The following is a 27,596-nucleotide window of genomic DNA, read 5'->3' on the forward strand; positions in this document are numbered from 1 at the left end:
CGCGGCTGCCTCGGAGCGGGCCCGGCTGCTCCGGGGAGGAAATTCCCCCTTGCGCCCAGAAGCGGCACGGACCCGGACCGGAGGGATCACTCGTTATAGGAACCAAATCCAGCTAAAGCCCCTCCCTTCTCCGCCCTGCGAATCCCACACTCCATCGCTCCTGGTTTCCCACCCAAATAAGCCTAAAATCAGCGTAAGAAAAACAAATGACACCTCCTCCCTGACCCCAGACAGGAACACTGCTCTCAGGACCAGCTTCTCCCTATCAGGAACTTTTATTAAGAAACCTTTAAACAAATCCATAATAAATCACCCCAATGACAGCGGTGCAGCCCTATGGATTCATCACGGAATCCAGAAGATGCTGCGTGGGTACAGGGCCCAAACTCAGACACCCAGTACAAGAAGGGGACACCACCCCAAGGGATTTAGGGGAGCATCCTGCTGCTCCCAGCCTTCGCTGCTTGACACCCTCCCCAGTGGAAGGACAGGCCCCTGTCCCAGCCAGCAGCACAGGGAGCATGGAGAGCCTTGGCCCAGGGTGGGATGAGAGGCAAGGGCGAAGCTCCCAGGTGAAAGGTCCAGCCATGGCATCCCAGGAGCTTGGAGCAGGCTTGGGCAGGCTCAGAGCCTCCATCAGCCCAAATGCTCACCCAGGGCTCAGCAGCGACCGGAGTCTCTGCCAGAGCCCCGCTCCCTGTGCCGGGAATGGGGCTCCCGAGACCTGCCTCCCCTGGGGGACGCGTCCTGCCGGCTGCTGTGCCCGTCGCCCCTCCTGCCAGCCTCCTCCCTCTTCTCCCGCTCCTCCCAGGAGCCGCTCTGGCCCCTGTGCTCGCAGCAGTTCTTGTCCCCCCTGCTGTCCGAGTGCCGCTGGTGCCGCCGCTGCTCCTCATCCCGCTGTGTCCTGCTCCCGGCGCTCCTGCCGGCGCTCCCGCCAGCATAGCGCTCGTACCCCGGGTCCTCCTTCTCCTTCTTGATCTTGATCCTGGCATGGGGCTCCTCCGTGCTCACCCGCTTCCCGGCTTGCGGGCTCGACTTGGACCGTTCTGCTCTGCTCTGTTGCTTCTCTGGAATTAGGGTTCACATTTCGGGATGGACCAAACTCCAGGAGCAGCTTGCTCCCCATGGCTCCCCTGGCACCATCCCAGCTCATCTTCCATTACAAATTCTCCCCCTCCACCCAATTTCCCAGCCTGCTTCCTCCTCAGGGAGATCCCAGTTCACTTCCAATCACAACTTTTTCTCCTCCAGCTGCACCCACCCCACTTCTCTCTTTAACATTCACATCATGTTCTTCCCAGCAACTCTGGGCATTTCCACACCACTTGGAATGCTGAGAATTTCCAACTTCCCTTTCATTCCCCTTCCTCAGTATTAACGTGATCCACTTTGTGGAATTTACCTCTCCAGACCTGAGGACTCTTCTCTCATGGCTCTCCTTCTCCCTCATTTTTGAGCATCTCCTCAGCACTCTGTAGCAACATCTTATTCCCACCCTCATTTTGCGCCCACTTTTGTTTCTCCAACCTTCTCTCCACTCAGACTCCAGCCCCCAAACCCTACCATGGGCACGCCCACCTGGGAGCCAGCCTGCCAGGAACACTCCTTACCTTTCTGCTTTGTCACGAGCACATCCTCATCCTCAGACGCGGAGTCGGACGAGGTGTGGGGCGGCGTTTTGACCCCGCAGCCCTTGGCATGGAGGGCTCTAGTCACGTCATCCCAGTCCTCAGATTCCTTGGGGGGCCGGTAGTTGGCCACGTGGTCCACGCGGATGGTCCGTCCCTTGATCTGCGGGGCCGGGCTGTCACCGGCGGCTCCCGGCGCCCCGGGCCGCTGCCCACGGGAGGGAGCACTCGGGGAGCCCCGGCAGCGCCTGAGCTCCACTCACCTTGATCCCATTGAAGTTATCCACAGCCAGGATGGTGCTTCGCTGGTCCTCATAGCACAGGAAGCAGAAACCCTTGGACTTCCCGGTCTTCTTGTCGCGCACGAGGTTGATGTTGACGACCTCGCCGTACCTGTGACACACACACAGCGTCAGCACCGCGGCAGCGCCCGCGGCGGCGGGGCCGGGGCTGCGGCACTTACTGCGAGAACACGCAGATGACATCACCCTCGGTCAGCGCGTAGTGCAGCCCGCCTGCGGGAGAAGGAAGGGAAGGAACGGGTCAACAGCACCGGTACCGGCACCGGTCCCCGCCCCTAGCCCGGTCCGTACCCACAAAGATCCAAGCGCTGTCCTTGTACTCCGCGTGCCACGACACCGCCTCCTGCACGCCCAGCTCCGCCTCCCGCGCGTTCAGCTCATTGATCAGCTTCACCTTCGTCAGGGGGCTGCGGGCGAGGCACCGTCAGCCCCGGCACCGGCGGAACAGGGCCGAGCCCGGCCTGCGCCCCACACCCCCACACCTACTTCATGGCGGCGGCAGCGCGCACTGCGCCTGCGCGCGGCACCGCCCCGCCCCGAGCCGAGGCGAACGTAGCCGATAGCAGCCGAGTCGACCGATTATAGCCGAATGGGGCCGAGTCGATTGTAACCGAGTCAGGGCAATAATTACCGAGCACGGCCGAACAGGGCCGACTGCAGCCGAATCGGGCCGATTGCAGCCGAACGCTGCACGCCGAACCGGGCCGATTGTGGCCGAGCGGGGCCGATCACTGACGGTTACGGCCGACCGGGCTGAGGCGCAAAGCAAGAGTCGGAGCGCAGGGGGCTCAGAGCCTTTATTGGGGTCCGGGCGGGTCCCGCTCAGCACGGGCAGGAGCCCTTCCCGCTGGCCTCGTCCAGCCGCCGGGGCTGCGGCTGGGGCTGCGCCGGCCAGCCCTCCGTGTCCCGGCAGGGCAGCGAGCGCTGCGCCTTCAGCCGGCACACCAGGCACATGAAAATCGCGTCCACGTTCTGGCTTTCCTGTGGGTCCTTGGCCGAGGTCTCAAACAAAAGCATGTTGTGAGCGTCGGCGAACTTGAGGGCCAGGCTGGATGGCACCTGGATCAGGTCCTTCAAGTCACACTTGTTCCCCACGAGCACCCTGGGGACGAGCGGGGGCACCGCGTGCCCGTTGCACTCCTCGATCCACGTCTTGAGGTTGGTGAAGGAGCTCATCTTGGTCACGTCGTACACGAAGACCACGGCGTGCACGTTGCGGTAGTAGTGCTCCACCATGCTCTTCCGAAACCTCTCCTGGCCAGCTGTGTCCCACACTTGCACCTGGGAAGTGAAGCAGACAAGAAAAGACGCTACAGGAGTGTGGAGCGTGGCAAGGCCATGGGGAAGGGGTTGCAGGAGGTCTTCCTGCTGTCTGGGTTTCAGAGAGTCCCAGCATGGTCTGGACTGGAAGGCAACTTAAAGATCATGCAGTCTAACCCCCTGCCATGGCAGGGACACCTTCTACTATCCCAGGTTACCCCAAGCCCTGTCCAACCTGGCCTTGAACACTTCCAGGGATCCAGGGGCAGCCTCAGCTTCTCTGGGCAACCTGTGCCAGGGCCTCTCTATCCTCACAGGCAAGAACTTCTTCCTAATATCCAATCTAAACCTGCCCCCCTTCAGTTTAAGGCCATTGTCCTGTCCCTGCATCACTTGTCCCAAGTCCCTTTCTGGCTCTCTTGGAGCCCTTTCAGGCACTGGAAGGGGGTCTAAGGTCTCCCCCAAGGCTTCTTTTCTCCAGGCTGAAAAACCCCTGCTCTTCCAGCCTGACTTCAGTGGGGGTGCAGCCCTCAGAGCATCTTTGCAGCCTCCTCTGGACTCACTCCAACAGATCCATGTCTATTTGCGCACCAAATCCTACGCCATGACTGAGAACACTGATGATTTCACAGAGGAAAAGAGAAAATGAGGAGGGAGAGCCACGCTTTGTGTAGGAGCACAGTGGGAGGGCCAGGAGCGCTGTGGGGATGGGTGAGGAGCCAACAGAGCTCGTGGGGGAGGATTAAAAAACAAAACATCAGAGATGACATTGTAGGGGGTCTCTGCTATGGAGCACCTGGCCAGGCAGAGCAAGCAGATGAGGTGCTCTGTGGACAGTGAGCAGCAGCCTTGTTTTTGCAGCCCCTGGTTCTCACAGAGAGCTTCAGCCACCCCAACACCTCATGGAAGGACAGCACAGCAGGGCACAGGCAGTCCAGAACATTCCAGGACACCGTCGATGACAACTTCCTGACCCAAGTGACAGAGATGGCAGGAGGTCTCTGGGCTGGATGAGCAGGCAATGAGGTGGACTGGGAACTGGCTGAATGTCTGGGCCTAGACAGTGCTGGTCAGTGACACCAAGTCTGGTTGAACACTGGTAACCAGCAGCATGCCCAAGGGGTCAGTCTGGGTTCTCCTGGAAATGTTTTGTAGCCTGCAAGTGGCAATTTCCAGGTTAATCCAAATTGCCCTGTACCCATGGAGACAGTACCTGCCTCAGAGTCTTTCCAATTGAAAAATGCTGGCAGAGCAGAGCTGCTGCTCAGTCCTTTCAGGGCCAGTCTCTCCCAGGCAGAGCAAGAGAAGGAGGGTCCTTGTCCCACCTCTCACCTTCTCTCTAGGATACATATCCCAGGAAAGGCTGGTTTGCTGCACTACCTCCCACTCCTGGCCACTGGAGCTCAAATAATATCCAAGGTAGAAAACCTGGCAACATTTTGCGGACAGTGGCAGCAGACAGGCTCCATGCCAGCCTGCACCACAGCTCACACAGGCACAGCTCTGTGGGGCTGGACAGAGCCGGGGAGGGCAGGGAGGATGAGCACCTCTAAACAACAGAGGGAAAACCTTTCATGGACAGCCTAGAAGCACAGCCAAAGCTCTCACCCACCAACACAATGTCTGGTGTCATTGTGAGTTCAACTTCTGATCAGCAGCGACGTTTGTTCTTCAGGGGCTGTGGGTGCTGATCCCCACAGCTGTGCAGGCCAAGCTCCACCACAAACTCTGCTCCTGGGTAGTTCCTACCAGTGCCAGATTTGTTCTGACACACCAGCCAGAGCTCTTCAGGTCTGGGCTGATCATTCTTTACAGGTGTCACACCAGCCTTCATAAGAAAATTCATCCTGCTGCAATCACAGCTCCAGGTGCAGCTGGGAGCAGGTTCCTGCACCGCTGCTGCCACGGCGGCCGAGCCCGCTGCCACTGGCCCGTGTGAGGAGCTCTCAGCCTTCCAGTGTGGCTGCTGCCAGCCCACCACCCTCTGCCCCCCCAGACCCCCTGGCTGGGGCACAGAGTCCTGTCCCCATCCCACCGCAGCTCTACCCTTCTGCTGGTCCAGGGTCCGGAGCTGGAGCCACCCCAATGCTGCGAGGATCCAGCTGCGCCCATCGCAAGGGTGGCGGTGACTCACCCGGAGCCATCACTTCTGATCTCTGCATGCTCAAACCAACCCCAGAAATAGCGACAAGACAGCAGGGACTGGTCCAGGGCCATCGCTGCAACACAGGGATGAGAATTCTTCCCTGGCCCTGTTCCCTCCCTCCAACTGGGATGAAAGGAAAAGCCCCCAGGAGGGGTTTGGCGAGAGGCAGGGATGGGGACCGGCTGCCATCGCTGCTGGGGCTGCAGATCGGGGCCGGTGCAGGGCCCACCGGGGACAGAGTGGGGCTCACGGAGGATAGAGCAGGGCCCACTGGTACCGGTGTGGGACCCACCGCGGGCTTAGCGGGTCCCTCCGGGGCTGGTGTGAGCCAGCCCGGAGCCGGTGCGGGGCCCACCTTGATGCGCTCCCCCTCGATCTCCACCGTCTTCTCGCGGAAGTCCACGCCGATGGTGGCCTCGGTCTTGCCGGGGAAGGTGCCCCCGCAGAAGCGGAAGGTCAGGCACGTCTTGCCCACGTTGGAGTCTCCGATCACGATAATTTTGAAGATGCGGGTCTGCACGTAGGGCTCCAGCGCAGGGTCGGGGCCCGGCGGTCGCCCTCCGCCGCCGCCCGCCGCCATCCCTCCCGCACCGCTGCGGCCTCACCGGCTCATAGGGGCGCGTCGCCCCGGGGACCGGCTACGGCACTGCACGGCACCGGGTCCGCCCCGCCGACCGGCACCGGCACAGCTCCGGATAGCGGCACCGGCACCGCTCGTCTCCGCCCCGCACCCCGGCTCCGGCACAGCTCGTCCCCGCCCCGCGGACCGGCACCGGCACAGCACGGCTCCACCCCACGCACCGGCACCGGCGCAGCCCCGCGTAGCGGCACCGGCACAGCCCCGCCCCACACACGGGCTACGGCGCTGCACCGTCCCGCCCCGCCGACCGGCACCGGTACAATCCCACGTACCGGGACCGGCACCACACGGTCCCGCCCCACGCACCGGCTCCGGCACGGCCCGTCCCCGCCCCGCGTAGCGGCACCGGCACCGCGCGGCTCCGCCCTACGCTCCCGGCTCCGGCAGCGGCACGGGCCCGGCTCAGAGCCGCAGACCGGGCACCGAGAGCCTTCAGCCCGGGCCGGCGCGAGCGTTCCCAGAGGAGCGGCGGGGACCGGCGGGGCTGCGGGCAGCGGGCCTGGCCCCTCCCGGAGGGAGCGAGAGACCGAGGGGCACGGCGAGGCGGGGGACAGCGGGGACACCGACATCCGCACGGTGCCAGTGCCAGGAGGTGGCAGTGGGATCACAACCGCCGGTGCCACAATGACCATCTTCATGTCCAGCTGGGCAGCCACAGCCCCGTGTGCCAGCATCAGAGAGACCAGGAAGGTCTCTCGTGTCCCTCCTGCCCCAAGAAACAGGGCAGTGGGGAGCCAGCACCCACGGCACGAGGGCACGGGGCTGCAGCAGGAAGCACGCACACAGGGACTGCAGAAGTAAGGGTGCAGGTGACAATCTGCAGGAGGAGAGCTATGGCAGGAGGGGATGAGGGGACTCAGGTCAGCTGGACTGGGACAGCATCAGGCAGTGGCACAGCAACAGTGGCATGGGGACCGACTGGAACATGGGGCATGGCTCCTGCTCACGCAGCCCAGGTGATCCCAAAAGAACCCAAAGACCCCCAAAATGGGCCTCTGGAAGGTGACTCTTCCAGGGCTAGCACTGATGGGACCTGCAGGAACCAGAGGCTGGAAAGGATTTACCAGAGACTCCCAGTGGTCACCACCACCCCAGAGTGTCAGTGCTCGTCTGCTTCCAGCAGCATGGACATGAAACAGGGTGCACTAAGCCTTGCAGCAACTGGAAAAGCCTCAGAAAGCTGAGTCTGATGAAACTCATGCCCCCCTTTCCCATTCTAGTCACATCTGCAGGTCCTGCACTGCTGAATGAGACACATTGTCTGACCATGGTACTGTCCTGCCCTAGGAATAAAGAGCAGCCACACAGGGTTGTCTCCATCGAGGCTCACTCAGACTAGTTTTGGCCCACAAAGGGAGCTCAGTTGAGAGACCCAATGGGCAGCATGGCCCCCAGAACCATTTCTGACCACCCCCAGCTGCTTCTGACCTGGCCAAAAACCTGTGGACCAAAAGTGAGATGAGGACATTGCAGAGCAACCCTTCCTCTATCTCCCTGTCCAAGGACACAACACCAAGGAGGCCCAGGACCAAGCCCATCTCTCCTTAGGGCTTGCTTGATCCTCCCTACTCAGGCCAGTTTCCCACCCCTCCACACCACCACCAGGAATGGGAGGAAAGTGCTTTTAACAACGTTTTCCAGGAATTCCTGGAAGTTTTTATTCACAGAAGCTGTTTGTCAGGGACTTGAGCTTCTTGCTTTCTCTTCTTCATCGTTTCCAACTTGCCCAGCCTGTGGAACAAGATGCCAGTGTCAGGTCCGAGCTGCCTCCCCTCAAAGGGACATGGCTTTCCATCATAGCGTGCCAGGAACGTCAGACCAGAGAGGTGCCTCTCTCCTGGCCCGACAGCCAGCCGGGACAGCAGCTTGTCTGCAACGTGTGGGACCACGGGCTGCAGGAGCGTCCCGTACACGCGCAGGCACTCCAGCGTGACGTGCAGGATGGTGTCCAGCCAGAGCTGCTCCACAGCATCCCTTCGGTCAAGCTTCCAAGGCCTGTGCCTCTGGAAGAAGCCGTTGGTCTGCCTCACACACTGGGCAATGCATTCCAAAGCCTTGTAGATCTGGAAGCCTTCGAAATAAGTGTCAACCTGCACAGGCAGCGAGGCCACTGCTGCCACGAGCCTGTAGTCCTCAGCACACGCCCTGCCTGTGCCTCTTGCCTCTCTGGAATCCAGGACCTTGGGGAAACAGGGCTCTGAGAAGCAGGGGTAGGTGCTGCTGGGGTTAATGCTGGGGGCTGTTGAGCGATTGAGCAGCCCCCCCAGCGCATCTGCCAGCTCTGAATTCACCAACTTCACCACCTTCTCATCATAGTAGTCACAATCCCTCTCTGGGACGCCCTGCCGCAGCAGGAAGTACCGGAACCCGTCCACGCCGTACTGCCCCATGCACACGCCGGGGTCCACCACGTTGCCCAGGCTCTTGGACATCTTCTGGCCCCGCACAGTCCAGTGGGAGTGCACCAGGATGCGCTCGGGGGGCTCCAGCCCTGCCGCCAGCAGCAGCGCCGGCCAGTACAGCGCGTGGAACTTGAGGATGTCCTTGCCCACGACGTGGTGCACGGCCGGCCACCACGCACCGTGGCTCTCAGGGTACCCCACCACGCTCAGGTAGTTCACCAGGGCATCCACCCAGACATAGATGGTCTGGGTGGGGTCACTGGGCACGGGGATGCCCCACTGCAGCCGGTTTCGCTCGCGGGACACCGACAAGTCTGGCAGGTCCTCGTCCAGCCAACGGAGCACGCACTGGTAGAAAGGCTCAGGAAAAATGGCACGTGGGTTGTCCCGGAGCCAGTTCTGCAAGGGATCCCGAAATGCTGAGAGCCTGAACATGTAATTCTCCTCCTTGGTCCAGTGCACCTGGGACAGCAGGAGAGGAAAGGATTATGGCCCCAAGAACAGGCTGACAATGTGCACACACCATTCTCAGCACGGAGGCTGTCGCACACTGCCTGTGTCTGGGTGTCCTCCCATGCCATGGGAAGCTGTCTGCACCTTTCCCTGACTAGTAGCAACCTTCTTACCCAAGATACTGCCTCAGGGATCCCCAGGAACACACCTGAGGACTCAGGCACCTGGGATGGTTCAGCATCCTGCTTCTAAAAACACTCATAACCCTGGGAAGGATTACCTGCCAGGCTGATGTGACATCAGAAAGGAGTTAGGGAGATGAGAATACACCTTCTTAACAACATCGTTTTGCAATAATACTGGAAAATCATGAAAACACAAAATGACACTGTAAGTCTTGCCCTACTGCCACTCCTAATGCCTGCCTTTGTTCTCCTGGGGCCATACTCCTCTTTTTCCTCAATTTATGCTTTAATGCATCTAAGTCACTAACTTTGTTTGCTTACAGCACTGACAGCACTTCTCTCCCACAGTTAAATCCATTAAATGACACATTTAGCTAAACCAGTGAAAACGTGGTGGGTGGATGTGGTACGAGTGAGCTGTGTAAGGCACTCAGGGATCCATGGCTGGGTCAGCAATCTTGCAGTGTACCAGGAAGAGATAAGGAGCATCATCAAAGACAAGCTGTACGTCCTCAGCCCCAGGCTCCACCGGATGCCAGAACCCACTCACTCACCAGAAGTCTGGAGTTTATGGCATGTGAAAACTCCCCCTTCTCCTTCACAAAATTCCCAAGGAACAAACTGCCCAACTGCCTCTTTCAGGTTGGAAACAAACCCTCCCATCCTTGCTCACTACACTGCAAGAGCTTCTCTGCTCCATGAATACTCCTATTTCCTTGGACAGCTCAACACACAGGCGAGGCCAGGAACTGTTCTCAGGGTATTCTTGACTTTGAAATCTGCTGACTGTTTTAAATCTAAAGAATGATTACTTTGCTTGGAAACTTATCTTTTCCCCAGTTATACCCTAGGTGCTTCCTCAAGAGTTACTATTTGCCAATATAACCTTTTCTGTGTGGACCAACGCTCCGACATCCCAGCCTCATACAAACAGCACAGGAGGATAATCTGTGCTGGGCTCTGAGCAGGATTATCTGTAGTTGCTGGATTAAATATTGTAACTCCACACCTTCTAAGAAAACGGTGGCAGAGAGACCCTTGGGAAGGTCCCAGACTTCTGGGCACACCCATTCTGGCTGACCACAGGCAGGTGATGTTACAGTGCTTTAGGCAGGGCCAAAACCCATTTAAGAGACGGGTAAGTGTCCAGAGGCCAAACTGAACTGTCTCACAAAATAGGTCTGAAAGTTGGAACCCCTCAGTGAAATATACCCTTATCCTCCTGTTCAGCTTCTGTCATCACTCCTGCAGAACACCATTCCCAGGCCAACAGCCTGCGGACTCAGAAGGGGCTGAATCCTTCCCGTCGCACATAGCCGCAATGTGCACCTGCCGAGGGGGTCTGACAGCTCTCTGACACTCCACTGAAATACAGGTGAGTCTCAGCCACCATGAATAAATAAAAGGCTACGGGAAGCATTAAACACCCCAAATCTGGCCGGAGCAGAGCGGCAGGTGAGTGCGCAGTGCTCCTGCAGCCCTTTACCTCGTGGCCGGTCTCCAAGGACACCTTGCAGGGGCGGCCCTGGGCGTCCGTGCCCTCGGCCAGCTGGCTCTCGGGCAGGAAGCTCTCCTCGGGCGTGCAGTACCAGCCCTCGTAGGAGCCCTTGTAGAGCACCCCTCCATCGCGGAGGGCACCCCAGAAGTGCCTCACGGCTCGCTGGTGCCGGGGCTCGCTGGTGCGCGTGAAGTCGGTGTAGGCGACGCCGGCCTGGCTCAGGGCCTGGCGGAAGAGCCCCGAGACCCGCTCGCAGAGCTCCGCGGGCGACGTCCCCGCCGCGGCCGCGGCCTGCTGGATCTTCAGCCCGTGCTCGTCGGTCCCTGAAACGGAGAGAGGCCGCGGGGCCGTGGGGAGAGGCCGGAGCCCGCAGCCCCGCGGGGACACAGGGGCCCGGGGACACGGGGAGGGGGGTCAGCCCCGGCAGAAGGGGTCATCCCCGGGGAAGGGGGCTCGGACCGGGGGTCTCGCTGACCCGTGCAGAGCCGGGCCGGGCCGGCGGCGCGCAGGCGGCGGTGGCGGAGCAGCGCGTCGGCCAGCAGCGCCGAGTACAGGTGCCCGATGTGCGGCGGCCCGTTCGCGTAGAAGATGGGGGTGGAGAGCAGCAGGCGGCGGCCGGGCCCGGTGGCGGTGGCGGCGGCGCGGCGGAGCGAGCGCGGGAGGCGGCGGGGCGGCCGCCACATGTCGGCAGCGGCACCATCGATGCGGCGGCGCGGAGCGGCCGCCCGGAAGCGGCGGGAGGCGCGTGCGCGGCGGGGCCGGGCCGGGCCGGCGGGGCCGCGACCGAGGGACCGGCGACCGGCGACATGTTCCGCTGCCGCGCGGGCCTGGCGCGCGCCCTGCGCCCCCCGCCGCGGGGACGCGCCCACGCGGGTCAGTGCCGGGACCGGGGGGCACCGGGCGCGATTCCCGCCGCTGCGGCACAGGCCCGGGGCCGATGGCGGCCGGGAGCGCGGTTTGCGGAGGGCACCGGGCCGGGCGGGCATCCCGCGGGATCGGTGCGGGCACGGCCGTGCCCGGGGCGCTGCGGGAGGGGCCGCGGGCGGCGGAGGTGCGGATGCTTCGGGAACGTGTTTGGGACAGCGTGAGTGACCCGGAGATGGCCGGGACCTTGGTCTCTTTGCGGGCGCTGCCGGCTTCGCTGCGGTTTTGTCACAAATAAGTGCCTGCAGGCAGGGGTGAGGCGGGTTCTGCTCTCACCGGGCGGGAGCAGGCGGAGGCGGGGATTGAGAGAGCCCGAACCTCTCCCGGGAGCACCGGCCGTGCCGGGAGCGGCGCTCGGAGCCGTCCCCGCCGCCGCTCCATTCAGGCGTGACCCGGGCCGGCCGCCGGCTGCGATTTGGGGATGGAGAAACAAAACGCGGTGCAGCGGCTCAGCCACGGGCGCTCCCCGTCCGGCTTGCGCGGCGGGAGGTGCCTGCACCGGGACCTGCTCCTTTCCACCGGGGATGCCCTTTTTGCCAGCAAAACCCCGTCCCTTGCTGGAGGTTTATCCCGGTGGAATGAGCCGTGTGAGCAGAGGGAGTTTGGTGCCGGTGTCACCATCCCTGCTGCCCACCCTGGCCTGGCTCCTGCTTTTCCTCGGGCAGAAGAGGCCTGGAGAAGGTGTTGGAACCACCAAGACACATCTCTGTGATGGTCAGCCCAGAGAGGCTGGAGGCTCCAGCTGCAGGCAGCTGCCTAGGGATGCTCCTGCTATCAGTTAGTTCAGTTACCCCTTGATCTTACAGATAATTTGGTCTCCACAGCTGCCCGGAGCACACTGTTGTGGCTCAGGATAATGCCCTGCAGTCGCTCAGATGTGGGGCTGGGTTTTCCAAACAAGGAATTCGTTTGGGTTCAGAACTGACTTAGTCTCTAAATTTCCTGACGTACCTTTGTATTGACGGTGTTTTTGTGTTGTTTCTCCAATAAATTGTGTTCCTTAGGCACGTTGTTGCAGCGCTGGAATGTGCCCCCAGACCTGCAGCTGAGCAGACAAGTGGCTAGCACAGGCGTGCCTGGGCAAAAGGGCAGTAATTCGGTTTTTGTCCTTATTATGGGCTTGTCCACCTTAGGAGCAGGTGCCTATGTAAGTAGAAAGGCGGTTCCTGGGAAGAAGCTGCAGTCCATCTCTCCTGTCGAGCATTTGCTGTATTCCAGCTCTCTTAACTCAGCTTTTGATTTCTGTAGCTTTATCTCTGTTTCCTCCTTCAGAAAACTTCAAGGGGGAGCTAAATGGAAAGTAACTTCTTATGATTACTAGGGTTTTAACTGTAATTTCAGTTACCTTTTAAGTTTTTTACCTTAAAGGCACTCTTGGGTTTTTTTGTTATGACCAGACACAGCTCTGTCTGTTGTCTTGTATGAGACAAACAATTCCTTGCCAAATCTCAGTTCAGAACATTTGTTTAACTTGTGTAAGTGTACCAAATCAACCCCAACTGGGGAGTATTTATGTTCTACTTGGAAAGGATAAAGGTTTGCAGCCTCACTGAAAGAGTAAATGACACTCCCAGAGAGCTGAAGAGTTTCAGCATTGCCTGGGAGTGGATGGATCCCAAGTTTACACCACACAAATCTTTGTTCCAAGCTCTTTCTCTAGGAGGATCGTATTCACTAAAAGTTCCAAATTCCATTTTTCTCCAAAGGAAGCTCCTGGAAAATGGAATAAAAATTCAAAACAGTGTGTGGAAGAAAAATGTTTTCCTATTTCCTTTAAATATAATTCTTTCCTGTGCCCTGCTGCCCATTTTTTTTTCGGCAGATCAGGTAGCTGAAATTACAAAGCGCACTCTGCTTTTCCCAAGACCTGTTTAATCAAGAATCCTAATACTCAGCTCTTTCCCTCTTCTCTTCCATTGCCTGTCTTCCCCTGCAGTTTTGCAATGCCATCAGCTAAGATGCCCTTCTAGATCCCTGACGTCTTCAGGTGTTCCTGGCAAAGCTGGCAGCAACCTCTTGTTATACTTAATAGTGGGAGGAACAGTCACTGGGACAGGAGTTTATGTAAGATGCTTCACTAAAGGTGTTTGTGGGGTGGGAGGGTGGAGGGTGGGCACCTGTCTGTACCTCCCACCCTGCAGCCCTTCACTGCCAGCCCTCTTTGTGCTCCCTGGCCTCAGGTACTTCATTTTCAAGGGACATTGCCAAATAATTTCAGGTTACAAATTGAATATTCTCAGATGGTGCAGTTCTTAGTGGAGAAACCTGCCTTAGAATTACCCTTTCCACATTAAGTAAATGTAAACTCAAACTGGCCGTCTTTTTTGTGACTGTGTAAGGGCAAAAATTACTAATTAGTGCACTTCTCATTATATCAGTAATGTTGGCATGCAGAAAAGGAAATAATTCCTGAATATAAGTGTGCTAAAGGGAAGGAAATAAAACTTGTCCAACTTGGTGATTTCCTCATGGAAGAGCACTGAAACATCACCCCATGTCCTGGCAAAGTATAGTTCTGCTTCTAACTAGAAAGAATTTGACATTGTCCCATTGGAAATATTTATCCTCAAGGGCTGATCTGATGTTCTGCCTGTGCATAATAGTGTTTTTCCCTAAAGGATTGGATTTAATTTGCTCTATGCTGCCCTTTGAACTCACTTAAAACCTTCCTGACTCTGCTTGTAAAAGCAGAGGTGGTTTGTAAACCTTGGCTTTTCTGTCTTTGAGCAAAAGGCTTTAAAATAGTTTTATCTTCATTCTTCTGAACACAGACAAGTTCTTGTTTTTTAATATTTCCAGCATTTCTCCAGTTCCCTGGACAGGCCTTTGTCCTGTGCTCTTTTTTGTGCCTGGCATTAAATTCCTCCATTCTTTTTTAAAAGAATTTGCTATAAAACACCAACTTGTGAGGATTGGCAAATGAAATTTGATGTCATGCACATGATAGAGATTATTATGTGCAAAGGTTTTGCCCCAAAGAAAGGTTTGCTTCCCTTTAATTTTTTTACCCTTGGGGAAAAATACTGGACTCTGACCTGCTCCCAGCACTCCCAGTGTCTTCAGTCAGCTCCTGTTCAGGAGAACCCCGTTTTTCTTATAAGTTAATGTGATATAAGAGATGTTCCCTCCTTGTCTGTACCAGTAAATTGTACATGCAGGCTCTGCTTTTGCTGTATCCCGAGTTTCACAGTCAAAAGCACAGGTCAGGATTCAGCTGGAAGAGATTCCACATCCAAGGGCCAGTGCCTGGAACAGCCCCACTCCCGTGGCTCAAGGCCCTGCTAGTGTCAGGGCTGTCCTGCCACCACCATGCCTAGAGAAAGCCAGTCAGGTTCTTGGCTCTGCCCAGCTGCTCTGGGCTTTGGAAGGTGGGAGATGCTTTTTCTTTGGATTTGTCTTCCCTTTCTGCAGTCTTGTGTTGTGTCATGGCCCAGCTTGCATGGCATCTTGGGGTGGTTTGGCTGCATTTCCTTCACTGGAGCTGGTTCCCCTTAGAACAGGTGTGCAGCCAAACACCTGCAGGAAGGTTCATTGCTTCTGGGAAGCAGCCAGACATCCAGGGCTCACCACACCTGGAGGAGCAGGTCATTTTCTGAGCATGTTCTCAATGGGTACCTTGTCCAGGGAGGTGTATTTTGCCCCACATGTTGTCACTGGCTTTTCCAGCATGTGGGGTGGACAAAAGCCTGTCAGGGCCAGCAGCAGGATGGTGCCTTGGTGTTGTGAGGTGTACTAGGTCAGTGTCTCCTGTGTGTCTGCAGGTATACAAAACAATACAGGACAGCAAAGAGCGATACGCCAGCCGGCTCGCCATGAGAGCCAGGCAATCCCAAGGCCAGGAGTCCTCTGCCTCAGGTGGGTACCCTGCAGGTCAGGGGTTGGGCTGTCCTTCATGAGCTTGAGTCCTCCAAAACAAACAGAACAGAGCCTCTCTGGAATCACAGATGTGCCCCTGTAGGATTGCACCTCTCAGTGTGTGCCATTGTTTCAAATTCCCATTCAGGGCCAGGATGGACAGAGCTTGGAAGCAACCTGGTCTAGTGGAAGGTGTCCCTGCCCACGGCAGGGAGGTGGAACTGGATGAGCTTTAATGTCTCTCCCAGCCCAACCCATCCTGGGATTCTCTTGTTCTATGACTTCCCAGCACAGAAGACAGTGCTGGTTCCATGACCCAGCAGAGGCTGTTTTACACACCATACTGAGGATAAAGTAGGATGTCTCCTGGGGCTGATATCTGTCATTTATTCCTTCTGTGGTAAAAAGAGAAAAAAGTGTTCCCTGCTTCTGGCTTTTACCTTTGCACAGTCAGGCAAGGACACTGATTCCATAGGGCCTCCCTCCCTGGCTAGTGGAGAGCCTGTTCATCCCTGAGTGAGCCCTGAACTGCAGCTCTCAAACCACAGCCTGTGCTTCACTGATGTAAGCTATGTCTTTCTTCCCTTTTGGTGCAGGTGCTGCTCCTCAGGGCACAGAAGGTGAGTTCTGGTGCCAATGTTTAACTGCCTGCTTTGTCCCTGCCCACGGATTAACCGCATGGTTCTCAGCAACAGGACTTGCCTGTGGGAGGAGGTGCCTTCTGCACACAACTGAAAAGTTGTCTCCTTGAACAAAATTACCAAAAAACGTGCCTTGGCCTTTTGGGGAACTTCCCTCTCTTATAAACTACTCACTGGTTGGCAGTGCAGACTTTCGGGCTCGCTTAGAAAAACCAGTTTGCTGAAATCTGGCCGATTCCTGCAGGGAGCAGCTTTGTGGGGAGCAGCAGCAGGGTTCTTGGGAAGGGTGCTGGTGCAGAAGGAGCACAGTTTCCAAAGGAAGTGTGGATGTGGAAGGGCTCTGGTGACATACTCTGTCCCCTGGGGCTGGGCCGCGTGCCTGTATTTGCAGTAAATTGTCCCATCTGTCACCTGCAGCTCCGGTCACTCCTATCAAGGTCCCATCCCACGTCCCTTTCCTGCTCATTGGCGGAGGAACTGCTGCTTTCGCTGCCGCCAGATCCATCCGGGCCCGCGACCCCGGCGCGCGGGTAAGAGCTGCCCTGCTCCGTCCTGCCCTGCTCTGTGTGTGCCCCTGTTTGCCTGCTCTCGCTCCAGCTGATGTGTTTCCTGGCCAATTAAAGGTGCTGATTGTGTCTGAAGATCCTGCCCTGCCCTACATGCGTCCACCCCTTTCCAAAGAACTGTGGTTTTCCGATGATCCCAACGTGACAGAGACGTTGCGGTTCAAGCAGTGGAACGGCAAGGAGAGGAGGTACGTGGCGCTGCAGGGGACAGGGCACAGGAGGTGGTTAGTGACAAGGTGACAATGACCAAACTGTTCTTGGGAGAGAACCACCAGCCAGTGGAGCACCGAGGGCAGGGAAGGTGTGTTGGTGCTAGGAGGGATTCAGGAATTCTGCTTCCCACCAGAGCTTGCTCAGTACTCGATGCCTCTTGAACTTTGCTGTGATTCCCCTAGATATGTCCCTCTATGGGCAGGAGTCCTGGGAAGTAAGTTAATAAAGGTGAAGCTCCACAGGTTAGAACAGAGGTCCAGGGACATGGGATCACACTTGATTTTTGTGACTTCTGTGGTTAAGCCTTACTTAGTGGTTGGACTTTATGATCTTTTCCAACCTGACCAATTCTATGATTCTGTGATCCAAACCCTAGAACTTCAACAGTGTGAAGACCCTATTACTTAAAAATAGATAAATAAGTGTGGAGCTTGTTAGAGATGCACAAAGCTGTCTTTATCTTGTTGGAGTTGCTGAACAGCTGGATATCTGGTATCCCAGAGCAAGGGGAACCTGTTTGATAATGGAGCTTTTCTCAGTATCTATTTCCAGCCGCCGTCTTTCTACGTGCCTGTCGAGGACCTGCCTTGTGTGGAAAATGGTGGGGTGGCAGTTCTGCCTGGCAAAAAGGTGAGTACAGCACTGGCTGTTGTTCCCACAGCTCTTCTTGAACAGAACCTGCACTCTAAGCTGGTACTGAACCACTGGAGTTGGAGGAGGAGTTGGCTGGGAAGGGGAATTTGGATAAGTTTGGGAAAAATGTGATTGAGCAGAGATTATGCTAATCTGAATTGAAGTTTGAAAGTGGGAGAAGCCAAGAGGAATAGCAGTGATCTGAGGGAAGATGATGAGGAAGAGAGAAGGATACGTTTGGAGTCTGGGCATGGGACAAAAATATGTAGACCTTAGAGATAGGGTGTGACAAGTGGGAGCTGGGCTGTGTGGGCTGGAAGGTGAGGTGAGGAGAGCACAGAGATCAAGGTAGTGGGTGATAAGGTGAGCAGCAGCACTGTGCCGAAGCAGCAGGAAGGTGGAGAAATTTATGGTGAACCTTCTAAAATATTTACATCCTCAGTTGTTTGTATGCTGCTATGACAAATGTCAGTGATTCCTCTTCTGCTGAGATGTGCTGTGTCTGAGCCCATTTCACACTCACACCTTGGGAAGATCAACCTGAGTTACAGTGACTCCCAAAGAAGTTGTCTCAATTCCCACTTCCAGTCCTCTCACTTCCCCATTCCTACCCCTACCCAAACCCTAAAGGTAGGAGAATGTTAATTCCACATTTGTAACTCTGCTCAGTAGTCCATGAAGTGAAGAGCTTGATCTCATCTGGGTTCATCTTGCAGGTTGTGCACATGGATGTCAGAGGGAACACAGTGAAGCTTAATGATGGGACCCAGATATCCTACGACAAATGTCTCATTGCCACTGGTAAGTGCTGTGGTTTTTTCTCTTGTTCCTGGTCTTGTGCCAGGCTTTTTATTTCAGTGACATTTAGCTAGAGATAAATTCTTAAGAGTACCTCCCCTGTGGAGTCAAGCTGGGGGAGTCCAGCCTGGAAAAGAGAAGGCTTTTAGGAGATCGTTGAGCCTTCCAGTGCTTAAAGGGGTCCAAGAGATCTGGAGAGAGGATTTGGACAAGGGTCTGGAGTGACAGGACAATGGGGAAGGCCAGAGGGCAGAGTTAGGTGGGATACTGGGAAGGAATTCTTCCTGGGCACAGGTTGCCAAGAAAAAATGTGGCTGCCCCTGAGAAGTGTCCAAGGCCAGGCTGGATGGGGCTTGGAGCAGCCTGGGACAGTGGAAGGTGTCCCTGCCCATGGCAAGGGGTGGAACGGGATCAGCTTTAAGGTTCCTTCCAACCCAAACCATACCATGATTCTTTGGTTCTGCAGTGTCAAACATGATGTGGAGCAGTCACATGAAGGACACTTGTGCAGACAACCATGCTGCATTGTTCACCTGCCTTGCATTGTCAGATTTTCTGGGACATTCAGGCAGCAACAGGGATACTGGGATATTCCCATACTGGAACAGTTTGGGAAGCACAACTGAGATCCAAGACAGCTTTGCACTGTGGATATCCAGTGCCATGGCTGTGGTGTCACTAGTCTCCTCTCCTTGTTGTGCACAGGGGGATCCCCACGGAACCTGCCTGCCATCGAAAGAGCTGGAAAAGAAGTGCAGAAAAGGCTGACCCTGTTCCGAAAGGTAACCTCCAGGTGCTGCCAGCCCCTGTTAGGCTGAATAAATCAGAGCCATTTACCACTCTTCAGTTTTTAAACTCTTTTCCTTTGGGTTGGGATGGTCCTGCCGCCTTGGCTCAGATGCTTCCCTCAGATGATGCCCAGGAATCCATTGCCTGCTTATTCTTTTTCCCAGGCAGGAAACCATGGTAGAGTCTACTCAACCGCTCACCTGCTTACCTCAGCCTGAGAGCTGTAACAGTGGGTGGGATTATGGGGTTTAGGTGTTTTTTTAAATTTTACCTCCTGTGTGACTTTGCTGCACCTTCCAAAGTGAATAAAAGCCATTGCATATGACCAATGTTGCCATTCCTGTTAGGATTGGAAATGGGGGTAAATGTTCTTTCAGATCGAGGACTTCCAAAGGCTGGAGAAGATTTCCAGGGAAGTCAAGTCCATCACAATTATTGGTGGTGGTTTCCTCGGCAGTGAGCTGGCCTGCGCTCTGGGAAGGAGAGGTGAGCGTGTCCCCAGCTGTGACAGGCACTGAGTGGCAGCCGCCTCACATTAGAAACTTCTTTTCAGTCCTCAACTGCTCAGTTTTTGCACAGACTCTTAAAGGAAACAACACACAAGTGTTTTGTTGCCTGTGTGGCCAAGGTTTTCCCAGTCTCGCCCTCTGGCCACAGAGGTGAGAGCTCTGCGGGCCAGTGTGAGCTGCAGAGTCATTCCACCCTCTCAAGAGTTACATTTGTTCTCTGTGCTCAATGCCACCCTCAAACTATGATTTTGGCGTTGGAACTGGATGATCTTTAAGGTCCCTTTCAACCCAAAGCAGTCCATAATTCTGTGATTTCAAAAAGGTGGTGAGCAGCTGGATTCTGTCAGTGTGTGCGTAGAACCTTTATGGTAATTTTTAAAAGTTTTTGCCAAAATACCAAGTGTTTTCCCTAAAAGTCTGTTATCTAGACTTTGCAGGTATATGTGAAACAGTAGTCAGTCACTTTGACTCCTTGGGAGCCAGAACTCCCAGATTTGGAAACTTCTGTCAAGCTCCTTGTGTAAAGTGTGTGCGTTCCAACATCTGCTGCTGCTCTTCACCTTGCTGCTCCATGCTTCCCTTCCAGCACGAACCCGAGGCCTGGAGGTGATCCAGCTGTTTCCAGAGAATGGCAACATGGGCAAAGTCCTGCCCGAATACCTGAGCAACTGGACCACGGAGAAAGTCAGAAGAGGTGAAGCTGCTGAGTGGGTTTGGGCTGGTGGCTGCCAGGCAGCTGCTCTTGGGGACATTCAGCTCCTTTCTGTCCCTGGAGCCTTGGGAAGTGGCCTGGCTGCAGCACGGGGGAAGCTGCAGTTTAGGCAGCTTGGGCAGCACAAAGCTGCCCTGAATCCTGGGCTTCTTGACAGTTCCTCTGGGGAAGCTGAGTAAGCAGGCTTGCTCATGTCAGTGGGGCTTTCCTTCCCTGTGGCTGTTTCCCTGGAATGATCTCTGTGTCCATGCACACACTTGGGTCTGGTCAGGTGCAGTAGTGTTTAGCTGATAAAGTCAGTAAGATCCAAGACACCTTTTTCCATTTGCTGCATTAAGTGCAAAATAATCCTGTGCATTGGGAAGTGGAGAGGGAGAGAGGGAGGAGGAATGTCATTGAGGTGTGGATTGCAGGGCCTGATAACCCACAGGTCTGAGTTACTTTCTTTTTTGGAAGCTGTGTTGTTGTATCTCTGGGTCTGGCTGTGGCACAGCAATAGGTAATTGAGTGTTCTTAGCTCCTGAACACTTGTTTTAGGGAATTCTTTTGGATGTGGCCTTGTCATCACATGAGATGTAATTTGGATTGTCTTTTAAGCAGCTTTCACACTTTTTATCTGGGCGTCTCCTCGTGCTTCCCCCAGAGCTGCACTTACACGTGCAGCAAAGCTCAAGTGGGCTCTGTCCTGGTTCCTCACCCAGCATCTGTCTGCACCAACCACCTGCTGCAGGTGGGATGTGCCCAGCCCTGAGCAGGCAGTGAGGTGTCCTGTGCTCGTTTCCAGAGGGGGTCAATGTCCTGCCTAATGCCGTGGTCAAATCCGTCTCGGTCTGTGGCAACCGGCTGCTGATTCAGCTGAAGGACGGCCGGAAGGTAAACGGGAAACAGGGAGAGGGTCACGTTTGGAGGAGCATGCAGGGAATTAACATCCTAATTATGCATTCCCAAACAGGTGGAGACTGATCACATCGTGGCTGCAGTGGGGCTGGAGCCCAACGTGGAACTGGCCAAGTCAGCAGGGCTGGAGGTGGACTCAGACTTTGGGGGGTTCCGGGTGAACGCAGAGCTGCAGGCACGCTCCAACATCTGGGTGGTGAGTGTGGGCACAGCCTCCCAAAACATCTGGGTGCTGAGTGTGGGCACAGCCTCCCACAACATCTGGGTGCTGAGTGTGGGCACAGCCTCCCAAAACATCTGGGTGCTGAGTGTGGGCACAGCCTCCCACAACATCTGGGTGCTGAGTGTGGGCACAGCCTCCCAGTGCTGCTGCTGCTGTAGTGGGACACAGAGTGGCAGGAGGAGGTGAAGGGGGTGAACGGGAGCGAGTAAGGAGAGCAGTTGTAGCGCAGGCCCAGAGCCTGGTCAGGCGCTGCAGCCACCTCGTTGCCGTGGTAACCACAGCAAGTTTGGAATATTTATGCTGTGTAAGAGGAGTTGGGGTAACCTAAAGATAGCCTGGATCACTTGCTTGCATAAGAGTCCCTTGGTGGGCGTTGATACTTTGATTCCTCTGGAAAACGTACCTCATGCTGCATTATTTTTCCAAAGATTGGGGAAAAATGCTGAGAAACTGGGAGTTGTGTAGTCCAGGGAGTGGGATGAGGTAGTGGTGGTGTTTGGGGTTTGTCAGAAAAACTCAGTTCCTTGTTCCATGTGTTCTCTTCCTGATGTTTTTGGTTTGGGCACTGGTGGAAGCTTTCCCTGTCACGGTGCTCACGGGATGCTTCTCTCCAAGGCAGGGGATGCTGCCTGCTTTTATGACATCAAACTGGGCCGCAGGCGTGTGGAGCACCATGATCACGCCGTGGTGAGCGGGAGACTGGCTGGAGAAAACATGACAGGAGCTGCAAAGCCCTACTGGCACCAGTCCATGTTCTGGTAACAGTCCTTTCCTCTTTGGGGGTTCCTTGTGTGGCCACGTTGCAGGAGCTTGGACAAGATACACCTTGAGAAGTGTCTGTTTCCCAAGGGGAGTGAAACCACCTCAGCAAACACCTGGTACAGCTTCATGTTCCTAAAGCTCAGGCTGGGGGAGGTGTTTGAGCATTTGCTACTCTGCCCTCATCTCCCTCAAGTGCTTTCCCTTCCTGCAGATCCCAGTTTCTCCCAGAATGAGTCCCATTCCGCAGAGCAAGGAGCAATACAGAGCGACTGATGTACAGGTTGAATTTAGCAGCAACTTTTCTGTGATGATTATCTGAAGTTCCCCAGCCCAATCTGTGGGTCTGAGTGTTGCACTTTGCTGAACTGATGCTTTAGTGGCAAAGCATTGCTGCATCCAGGAGTACCTGAAAAGCTGTTTTCCAGAGAGAGGTATCAGGAAAATGGGCAACTTGGCTGTATTTTCCGGAAGTTCTTTTTAAAACAAAATGAATGAGAACAGAAAAATGAAACAACAAAAAGCCCCCCAAAAATTAAAATCCAAAAGGCTGTTAGTTCAGACCAATTAAAAATCCCAAATATTGTTTATTGACAGGATTTCAAATATGGGTGAAAGAGTTTTAGTTTTTTTCAGAGAAATCCCCATAGAAACAGTTATTTATGACTTGCTGTCACTTACCTGAACTCTTGGTCTGTCCTGCCTGGATTCAGGGCCCAGAGCATTTCTCACTTCACTTTTAAACAAGAAACATAGACCCACAGAATCCTTGAGGCTGGGGAAAACTTCAGAGGTCATCAAGTGCAGCTAAGGACAGAAACAGCCATTTCCCAGGGGTGCTTTCCCCTGGGATGCTCTCAGCCATGACCAGATGCAGGTGAAGGAGGACTGTGAGTTGCAGCCCCGTGTTTGTTGGCAGGTGTCACACTATGCCAGCCCTGCAAGTGTGACACTTCCATCCCCCGTGCTGAAAAGCTGGGAAATGACAGGAATTCCTCATGCATTTTGTCAGCATGCTCAGAATCCTGGTCCTCTTGGAGAGAAGGTTGTGTGGAGACCTCACAGCGTCTTCCAGTGTCTGAAGGGGCTGCAAAGAAGGGAGGGACTGGAGTCCCTCCTCCAGGACAAGGGGGAGAGGCTCTGAACTGACAGAGGGGAAATTTAGGTTCAATATACAGAAGAAATCCTTCCCTCTGAGGGTGATGAGGCCCTGGCACAGGGTGCCCAGGGAAGCTGTGGCTGCCACTGGATCCCTGGAAGTGGACAGGGCTTGGAGCAATCTGGGATAGTGGAAGGTGTCCCTGCCCATGGCAGAAGAGTGGAATGAAATGGGTTTTGAGGTCCCTTCCAACCCAAATCATTCCATGATCCCTCCTGAGCTTCAGGTGATCACAGCTGCCATGTTACTGGTGTTCCTTGCAGTCACCCCAGTCTGTGCTGGAGGATTCTGGCAGGGAGGTGGTGTTGTACATAGGATTCATGGTTTGTGATGCACCTGTTTCCTCAGCATCCTGGGAAACACTTCAGACACTGCTGCTTGCTAGTCCCAAACCACAGCTGCTTTATCTACTGTCAGCACCCCAGCTCAGACGTGGGTGCCCTGTTCAAGAAGGTGTTAAGGCAAGGTTTCTTCCCTTTAGTCTTTTCTAAATGCTCTCAAAAATCTTCACTCCATGACTGTCCATGCTGCCAAGCCTGGTGTGGATAACAGCGCTGCCAGAAGCTGGGAAGCCTCCAGCTGCCTCCCAGGGAGCAGGCCTGAAGGATTTCAAAGTTTTGGCCAGTGAGCTCGTTTTTCTCATGGCCATGGGCTTGTCATGTCTTGACTCCTCGTTCCACCTGTGTGTGCAGAGGAGACTCCATGTCTCAGTCAGTGTGTCAGTGTCCAGCATTGCCCACAGCATGCTGGGGTAAGGAGTAGAGCACAGATGGATGGAACTGCCTTGGATTTGTCTCTGCTACTGTTACCAATTACTTCATTCCCATTTCATTCCTAGGAGTGATCTGGGCCCCAACGTGGGCTATGAAGCCATTGGCCTCGTGGACAGCAGTCTGCCCACAGTGGGAGTGTTTGCCAAGGCCACAGCGAAGGACACGCCAAAATGCGCCACAGAACTGTCAGGTAGGGAGCAGGGAGCTCCTGCCCGTGCTGCTGTGGGGACCACAGAGTCACCCTGACCTCTGAGAGCACCAGGAATCAGCAGTCTGCTGTCTCATTTCTCCACCAAGCTTTAAAGGCTGGCTTGGATATTAAAATGTGATTAAAGCATTCCTCCAAGAAGGTATCACAGAACACATCTACTGCCAGGCAGACTTTCTCAGGGAAGTCTGATCTTCTTGGCAATAAAATGATCAGTTTGAGACAACAGAGACGCTGGATCCAAGCATGTTTATTTTGTATCTGCTGCCTGGAGGAAGCAGACTGTGCTCTCCTTTCCATTTGGGGGTAGTAGTTGGGGATTATTGGTGTTATGCTCCATGTTGGGATATTTTCATCCTTGTGTTCAAGAAACTTAACTTTTGGGGAACACAACTCAAAGGGAAACACCTCAGGCTCCTGCAGAACATGCTCTTGAGTCTGCTCCCATCATCACATGTCCTGCACTGGGTGTGTGACTCCTCCTATTTCTGCCTTAGGGACTGGAATTCGATCTGAGAGTGAAACAGAAGCAGAAGCCTCAGAAGTTCAGATCTCTCAAAGCTCTTCACCAATGCCTCAAGTCCCAAAGCAAGGAGAAGATTACGGCAAAGGTGTCATTTTCTACCTCAGGGATAAGGTCGTGGTGGGAATTGTGTTGTGGAACATCTTCAACAGGATGCCCATTGCTCGGAAGGTCAGTGCAGGGAGGATGGTGGACAGGGGGGTTTGTTAGAGCGGGACTTTTCTTGTGCAAAAATCAATCTGTCAATTCAAAGTGAGGATAAATAAAGGCAGAAGCTCTGTCTGGTGCAACATCCCATGGGAACACTGTTCTGGGTTGATAAGGGGAGCTGTCCCTGTGGTTTTTTTTGATGTTTGCAAATTTTTTACACAAATAACTCGAATCGGGTGTGTGCTCCAAGCCTTGCCTTGGCATGGCTGAAATTCCAGGTCTGTAGTACAGGCTGGAGTCACCGTGATGGCACAAGAGTGAAGTGTCCCATTTTTGTGCTGCTTTGTCCCATGTCCAAGCATCTGAAAAAGTCTCAAATGTCACCATCCCAGAAACAGCCACCATGGCAGGGCTGGAGCAGCCTTGAGCAGGGCTTGGTGTGTCCCCACCCCTGTGGCCTGGCCCAGACCTCTCAGCTCAGCTAAGCCAGACTCAGGTTTTAACACCTCTGAAGAATTTTTGGTTGTTTGAACCGTGGGAGTGATCCCACACTGCCCTTGGGTGATCTGTCCCAAGACAAACTATTCATGGTGGAAGTCTTTGTTGATATCTAATCTGAAGATGCAATTGAAACATGTTGCTTCTGCCATCCCCTTGGGAGATCCTGCCTGCCTGTCTGCCGCCCTGCCTCCCTCCCCTTCTCTCCCTCCCTTAGCAGTTCTAAATCCATAGTCTCTTCATCTTGTCTAAAAGTTGCAGGTTCAAGCCAGGTATCCTGGCTCCAAGTCAGGGCCAGGCTCACCTTTGCAGAGCTGAATCTCTTTTTAAAACACTTGTTCTCCCTGGCTGTAAAGAGAAACCCAGAAACAGGGACAGGAGGTTGGTTTTCTTGCTGTTCCTGTAGGCAGGTGATGGTACATTTAAGACTCCCATGTGAATTTGGGTGTAGAAAGAGCTGTTGTGTTGTGGCTGTCTCAGTCTGGTGCTTCAGAGAGGATCCAAGGAGTTCCTGGCATTGGCTGTGACAGTCCTGCAGCACTGGCTGTCTACAGGATTCGCAGGATTTAATGTGTTCTCCTCCTTCCAGATCATCAAAGATGGGGAGGAGCATGAGGACCTCAACGAAGTAGCAAAGCTCTTCAACATCCACGAAGACTGAACTCCACAGCAGGAACACCTGGAGGGAGTGGGCTGTGTGCACCCCTGCACCGTAGGCAGCTTCCTGGGAGCACTTGGGAATATTCCACTCACCCAAGCCCAGTGTTTGCACCAATAAAGTCTGATTGTTCTAGTCATCTGCTCCTTTCTGCACCACTGCCTGGCTGGTGAGGAAAGGGGAACGTGCTGCCCCACTGGGGTCAGTTTTCCCTTGTGTGAGCCTTGGAGAAGCCTGCAGAACTCCCTCTTTCCTTGCAGGAATTCCCACTGGGGAGCAAGCAGGCCTGCAGGCTCTCTGCCTGTACTCCAGACTGTTGAAACAGACTCAACTTGGGAAAATCAATTACCAATTAAAATCAGAGCAGGATGATGAGAAGTAAATCTTAAAACCACTTTCCCTCCCTCCCTTTCCTTGCTGGGCTCTCCATCCTCCCTCCCATTGTCACAAGGAGAACAGGGAATGAGGGCCATGGTCGGTTCATCACATATTGTTTCTGTCCCTGCTCAGGGAGAGGGGTTGTGGTCCTTCCCCTGCTCCAGTGTGGGGTCCCTCCCACAGCAGCCAGTGGTCTATGAAGTTCTCCAGTGTGAGTCCTTTCCCATGGGCTGCAGTTAAATCTTTTATCCCCGAGGTGTCACCACCATCTCTGCTGGACTCAGCCTTGGCCAGCAGTGGGTGCATCCTGGAGCCGGTGGCGTTGGCTCTGTCAGACATGGGGCAAGTTGTGGCAATTTCTCACAGAAGCTGCCCCAGTAGCCCCCTTGCTGCCAAAACCCAGCCATGCAAACCCAACACACCTGACAACTGCATTGGGTGACACTGCAGGGCCTCATGACACCAAGGGGCCATTGTGACACAGCAGGGCCACATCTTCCCCATGGGGTGTTTACGGAGCCCCTCTGGGGTACCAACTCAAGCAGAACACCTTGCTGAGGAAGTAGCAGCTTCGTGTGGAAAAGGAGCCATGGAGGAGCAGAACCCTAGTCCGCAGAGCCCCAAGGAGAGGCACCAGCTGAGAGACGGAGGGAGAGGCCAACAGGAGGATGGCACCAGGTCCACCAGCACCCTGCCCAGGGAGCTGCCTCTGCCCCACACCTCTTCCTCCTCTCGTCCACAGCTGCAGCAGCCTCGGGGCAGCCAGGACCGGTCCCTGCCCCGGCTGACATTGCCCCGCAGCTCCCAGGGCCGGTCCCTGCCCCGGCTGACATTGCCCCGCAGCTCCCAGGGCCGATCCCAGCCCCGGTTGACATCGCCCCGCAGCTCTCAGGGCCGGTCCCAGCCCCGGCTGACATCGCCCCGCAGCTCTCAGGGCCGGTCCCAGCCCCGGCTGACATCGCCCCGCAGCTCCCAGGGCCGGTCCCAGCCCCGGCTGACATCGCCCCGCAGCTCCCAGGGCCGGTCCCAGCCCCGGCTGACATCGCCCCGCAGCTCTCAGGCCCGGTCCCAGCCCCGGCTGACATCGCCCCGCAGCTCCCAGGGCAGCCAGGCCCGGTCCCAGCCATCGCCCTGCAGCTCCCAGGGCAGCCAGGCCCGGTCCCAGCCCCGGCTGACATCGCCCTGCAGCTCCCAGGGCAGCCAGGCCTGGTCTGTG

General features: G+C 55.4%; 4 protein-coding genes across 5 annotated transcripts; 1 reads left to right on the plus strand and 3 right to left on the minus strand.

Moving 5' to 3' along the window:
* Positions 1-400: 400 nt before the first annotated feature.
* RBMX2 (RNA binding motif protein X-linked 2) lies at positions 401-2,430 on the minus strand. The gene is made up of 6 exons (XM_058032737.1): positions 2,417-2,430; positions 2,222-2,337; positions 2,092-2,143; positions 1,892-2,021; positions 1,611-1,791; positions 401-1,067 (listed from the first exon to the last, which is right to left on the minus strand). The coding sequence occupies exons 1-6, from the start codon at positions 2,419-2,421 to the stop codon at positions 661-663; spliced, it is 891 nt and encodes a 296-aa protein (XP_057888720.1). The 5' UTR covers positions 2,422-2,430; the 3' UTR covers positions 401-660.
* A 289-nt stretch (positions 2,431-2,719) lies between these two features.
* On the minus strand, positions 2,720-6,225 carry RAB33A (RAB33A, member RAS oncogene family). The gene is made up of 2 exons (XM_058032655.1): positions 5,692-6,225; positions 2,720-3,211 (listed from the first exon to the last, which is right to left on the minus strand). The coding sequence occupies exons 1-2, from the start codon at positions 5,914-5,916 to the stop codon at positions 2,753-2,755; spliced, it is 684 nt and encodes a 227-aa protein (XP_057888638.1). The 5' UTR covers positions 5,917-6,225; the 3' UTR covers positions 2,720-2,752.
* A 1,373-nt stretch (positions 6,226-7,598) lies between these two features.
* On the minus strand, positions 7,599-11,221 carry MARS2 (methionyl-tRNA synthetase 2, mitochondrial). Its single transcript, XM_058032549.1, has 3 exons — positions 10,990-11,221; positions 10,503-10,837; positions 7,599-8,840 (listed from the first exon to the last, which is right to left on the minus strand). Exons 1-3 carry the CDS (start codon positions 11,195-11,197, stop codon positions 7,638-7,640), a joined length of 1,746 nt encoding a protein of 581 aa, XP_057888532.1. The 5' UTR covers positions 11,198-11,221; the 3' UTR covers positions 7,599-7,637.
* A 91-nt stretch (positions 11,222-11,312) lies between these two features.
* On the plus strand, positions 11,313-26,137 carry AIFM1 (apoptosis inducing factor mitochondria associated 1). 2 transcript variants are annotated; one of them, XM_058032547.1, is made up of 17 exons: positions 11,313-11,387; positions 13,375-13,502; positions 15,200-15,293; positions 15,890-15,913; positions 16,352-16,464; positions 16,558-16,688; positions 17,253-17,343; positions 18,063-18,147; positions 18,850-18,926; positions 19,311-19,419; positions 20,029-20,136; positions 20,939-21,027; positions 21,107-21,247; positions 21,890-22,032; positions 24,031-24,155; positions 24,671-24,867; positions 25,934-26,137. In XM_058032547.1, the coding sequence occupies exons 1-17, from the start codon at positions 11,321-11,323 to the stop codon at positions 26,003-26,005; spliced, it is 1,794 nt and encodes a 597-aa protein (XP_057888530.1). In that variant the 5' UTR covers positions 11,313-11,320; the 3' UTR covers positions 26,006-26,137. The 2 variants fall into 2 exon arrangements, with proteins under 2 accessions (XP_057888530.1, XP_057888531.1); XM_058032548.1 differs by lacking the exon at positions 13,375-13,502 and adding an exon at positions 12,443-12,585 and having other exon boundaries at positions 11,321-11,387.
* The last annotated feature ends 1,459 nt before the right edge of the window (positions 26,138-27,596 follow it).

The sequence above is a fragment of the Melospiza georgiana genome, chromosome 12, assembly GCF_028018845.1.
Source record: "Melospiza georgiana isolate bMelGeo1 chromosome 12, bMelGeo1.pri, whole genome shotgun sequence".
Lineage (NCBI taxonomy): Eukaryota > Metazoa > Chordata > Aves > Passeriformes > Passerellidae > Melospiza > Melospiza georgiana.

Coding starts and splice junctions, on each gene's coding strand:
- AIFM1 (XM_058032548.1), top strand. CDS start 11,321: ATGTTCCGCTGCCGCGCGGGCCTGGCGCGCGCCCTGCGCCCCCCGCCG. Junction 18,927..19,310: donor GGCTGACCCTGTTCCGAAAG/GTAACCTCCAGG, acceptor ATGTTCTTTCAG/ATCGAGGACTTCCAAAGGCT. Junction 19,420..20,028: donor CTGCGCTCTGGGAAGGAGAG/GTGAGCGTGTCC, acceptor CTTCCCTTCCAG/CACGAACCCGAGGCCTGGAG.
- RAB33A (XM_058032655.1), bottom strand. CDS start 5,916: ATGGCGGCGGGCGGCGGCGGAGGGCGACCGCCGGGCCCCGACCCTGCG. Junction 3,212..5,691: donor TCGAGGGGGAGCGCATCAAG/GTGGGCCCCGCA, acceptor TTCACTTCCCAG/GTGCAAGTGTGGGACACAGC.
- MARS2 (XM_058032549.1), bottom strand. CDS start 11,197: ATGTGGCGGCCGCCCCGCCGCCTCCCGCGCTCGCTCCGCCGCGCCGCC. Junction 10,838..10,989: donor CCCGGCCCGGCTCTGCACGG/GTCAGCGAGACC, acceptor TCTCCGTTTCAG/GGACCGACGAGCACGGGCTG. Junction 8,841..10,502: donor CCTTGGAGACCGGCCACGAG/GTAAAGGGCTGC, acceptor CTGCTGTCCCAG/GTGCACTGGACCAAGGAGGA.
- RBMX2 (XM_058032737.1), bottom strand. Junction 2,144..2,221: donor CAGCGCTTGGATCTTTGTGG/GTACGGACCGGG, acceptor CTTCTCCCGCAG/GCGGGCTGCACTACGCGCTG. Junction 1,068..1,610: donor GCTCGTGACAAAGCAGAAAG/GTAAGGAGTGTT, acceptor CCCTAATTCCAG/AGAAGCAACAGAGCAGAGCA.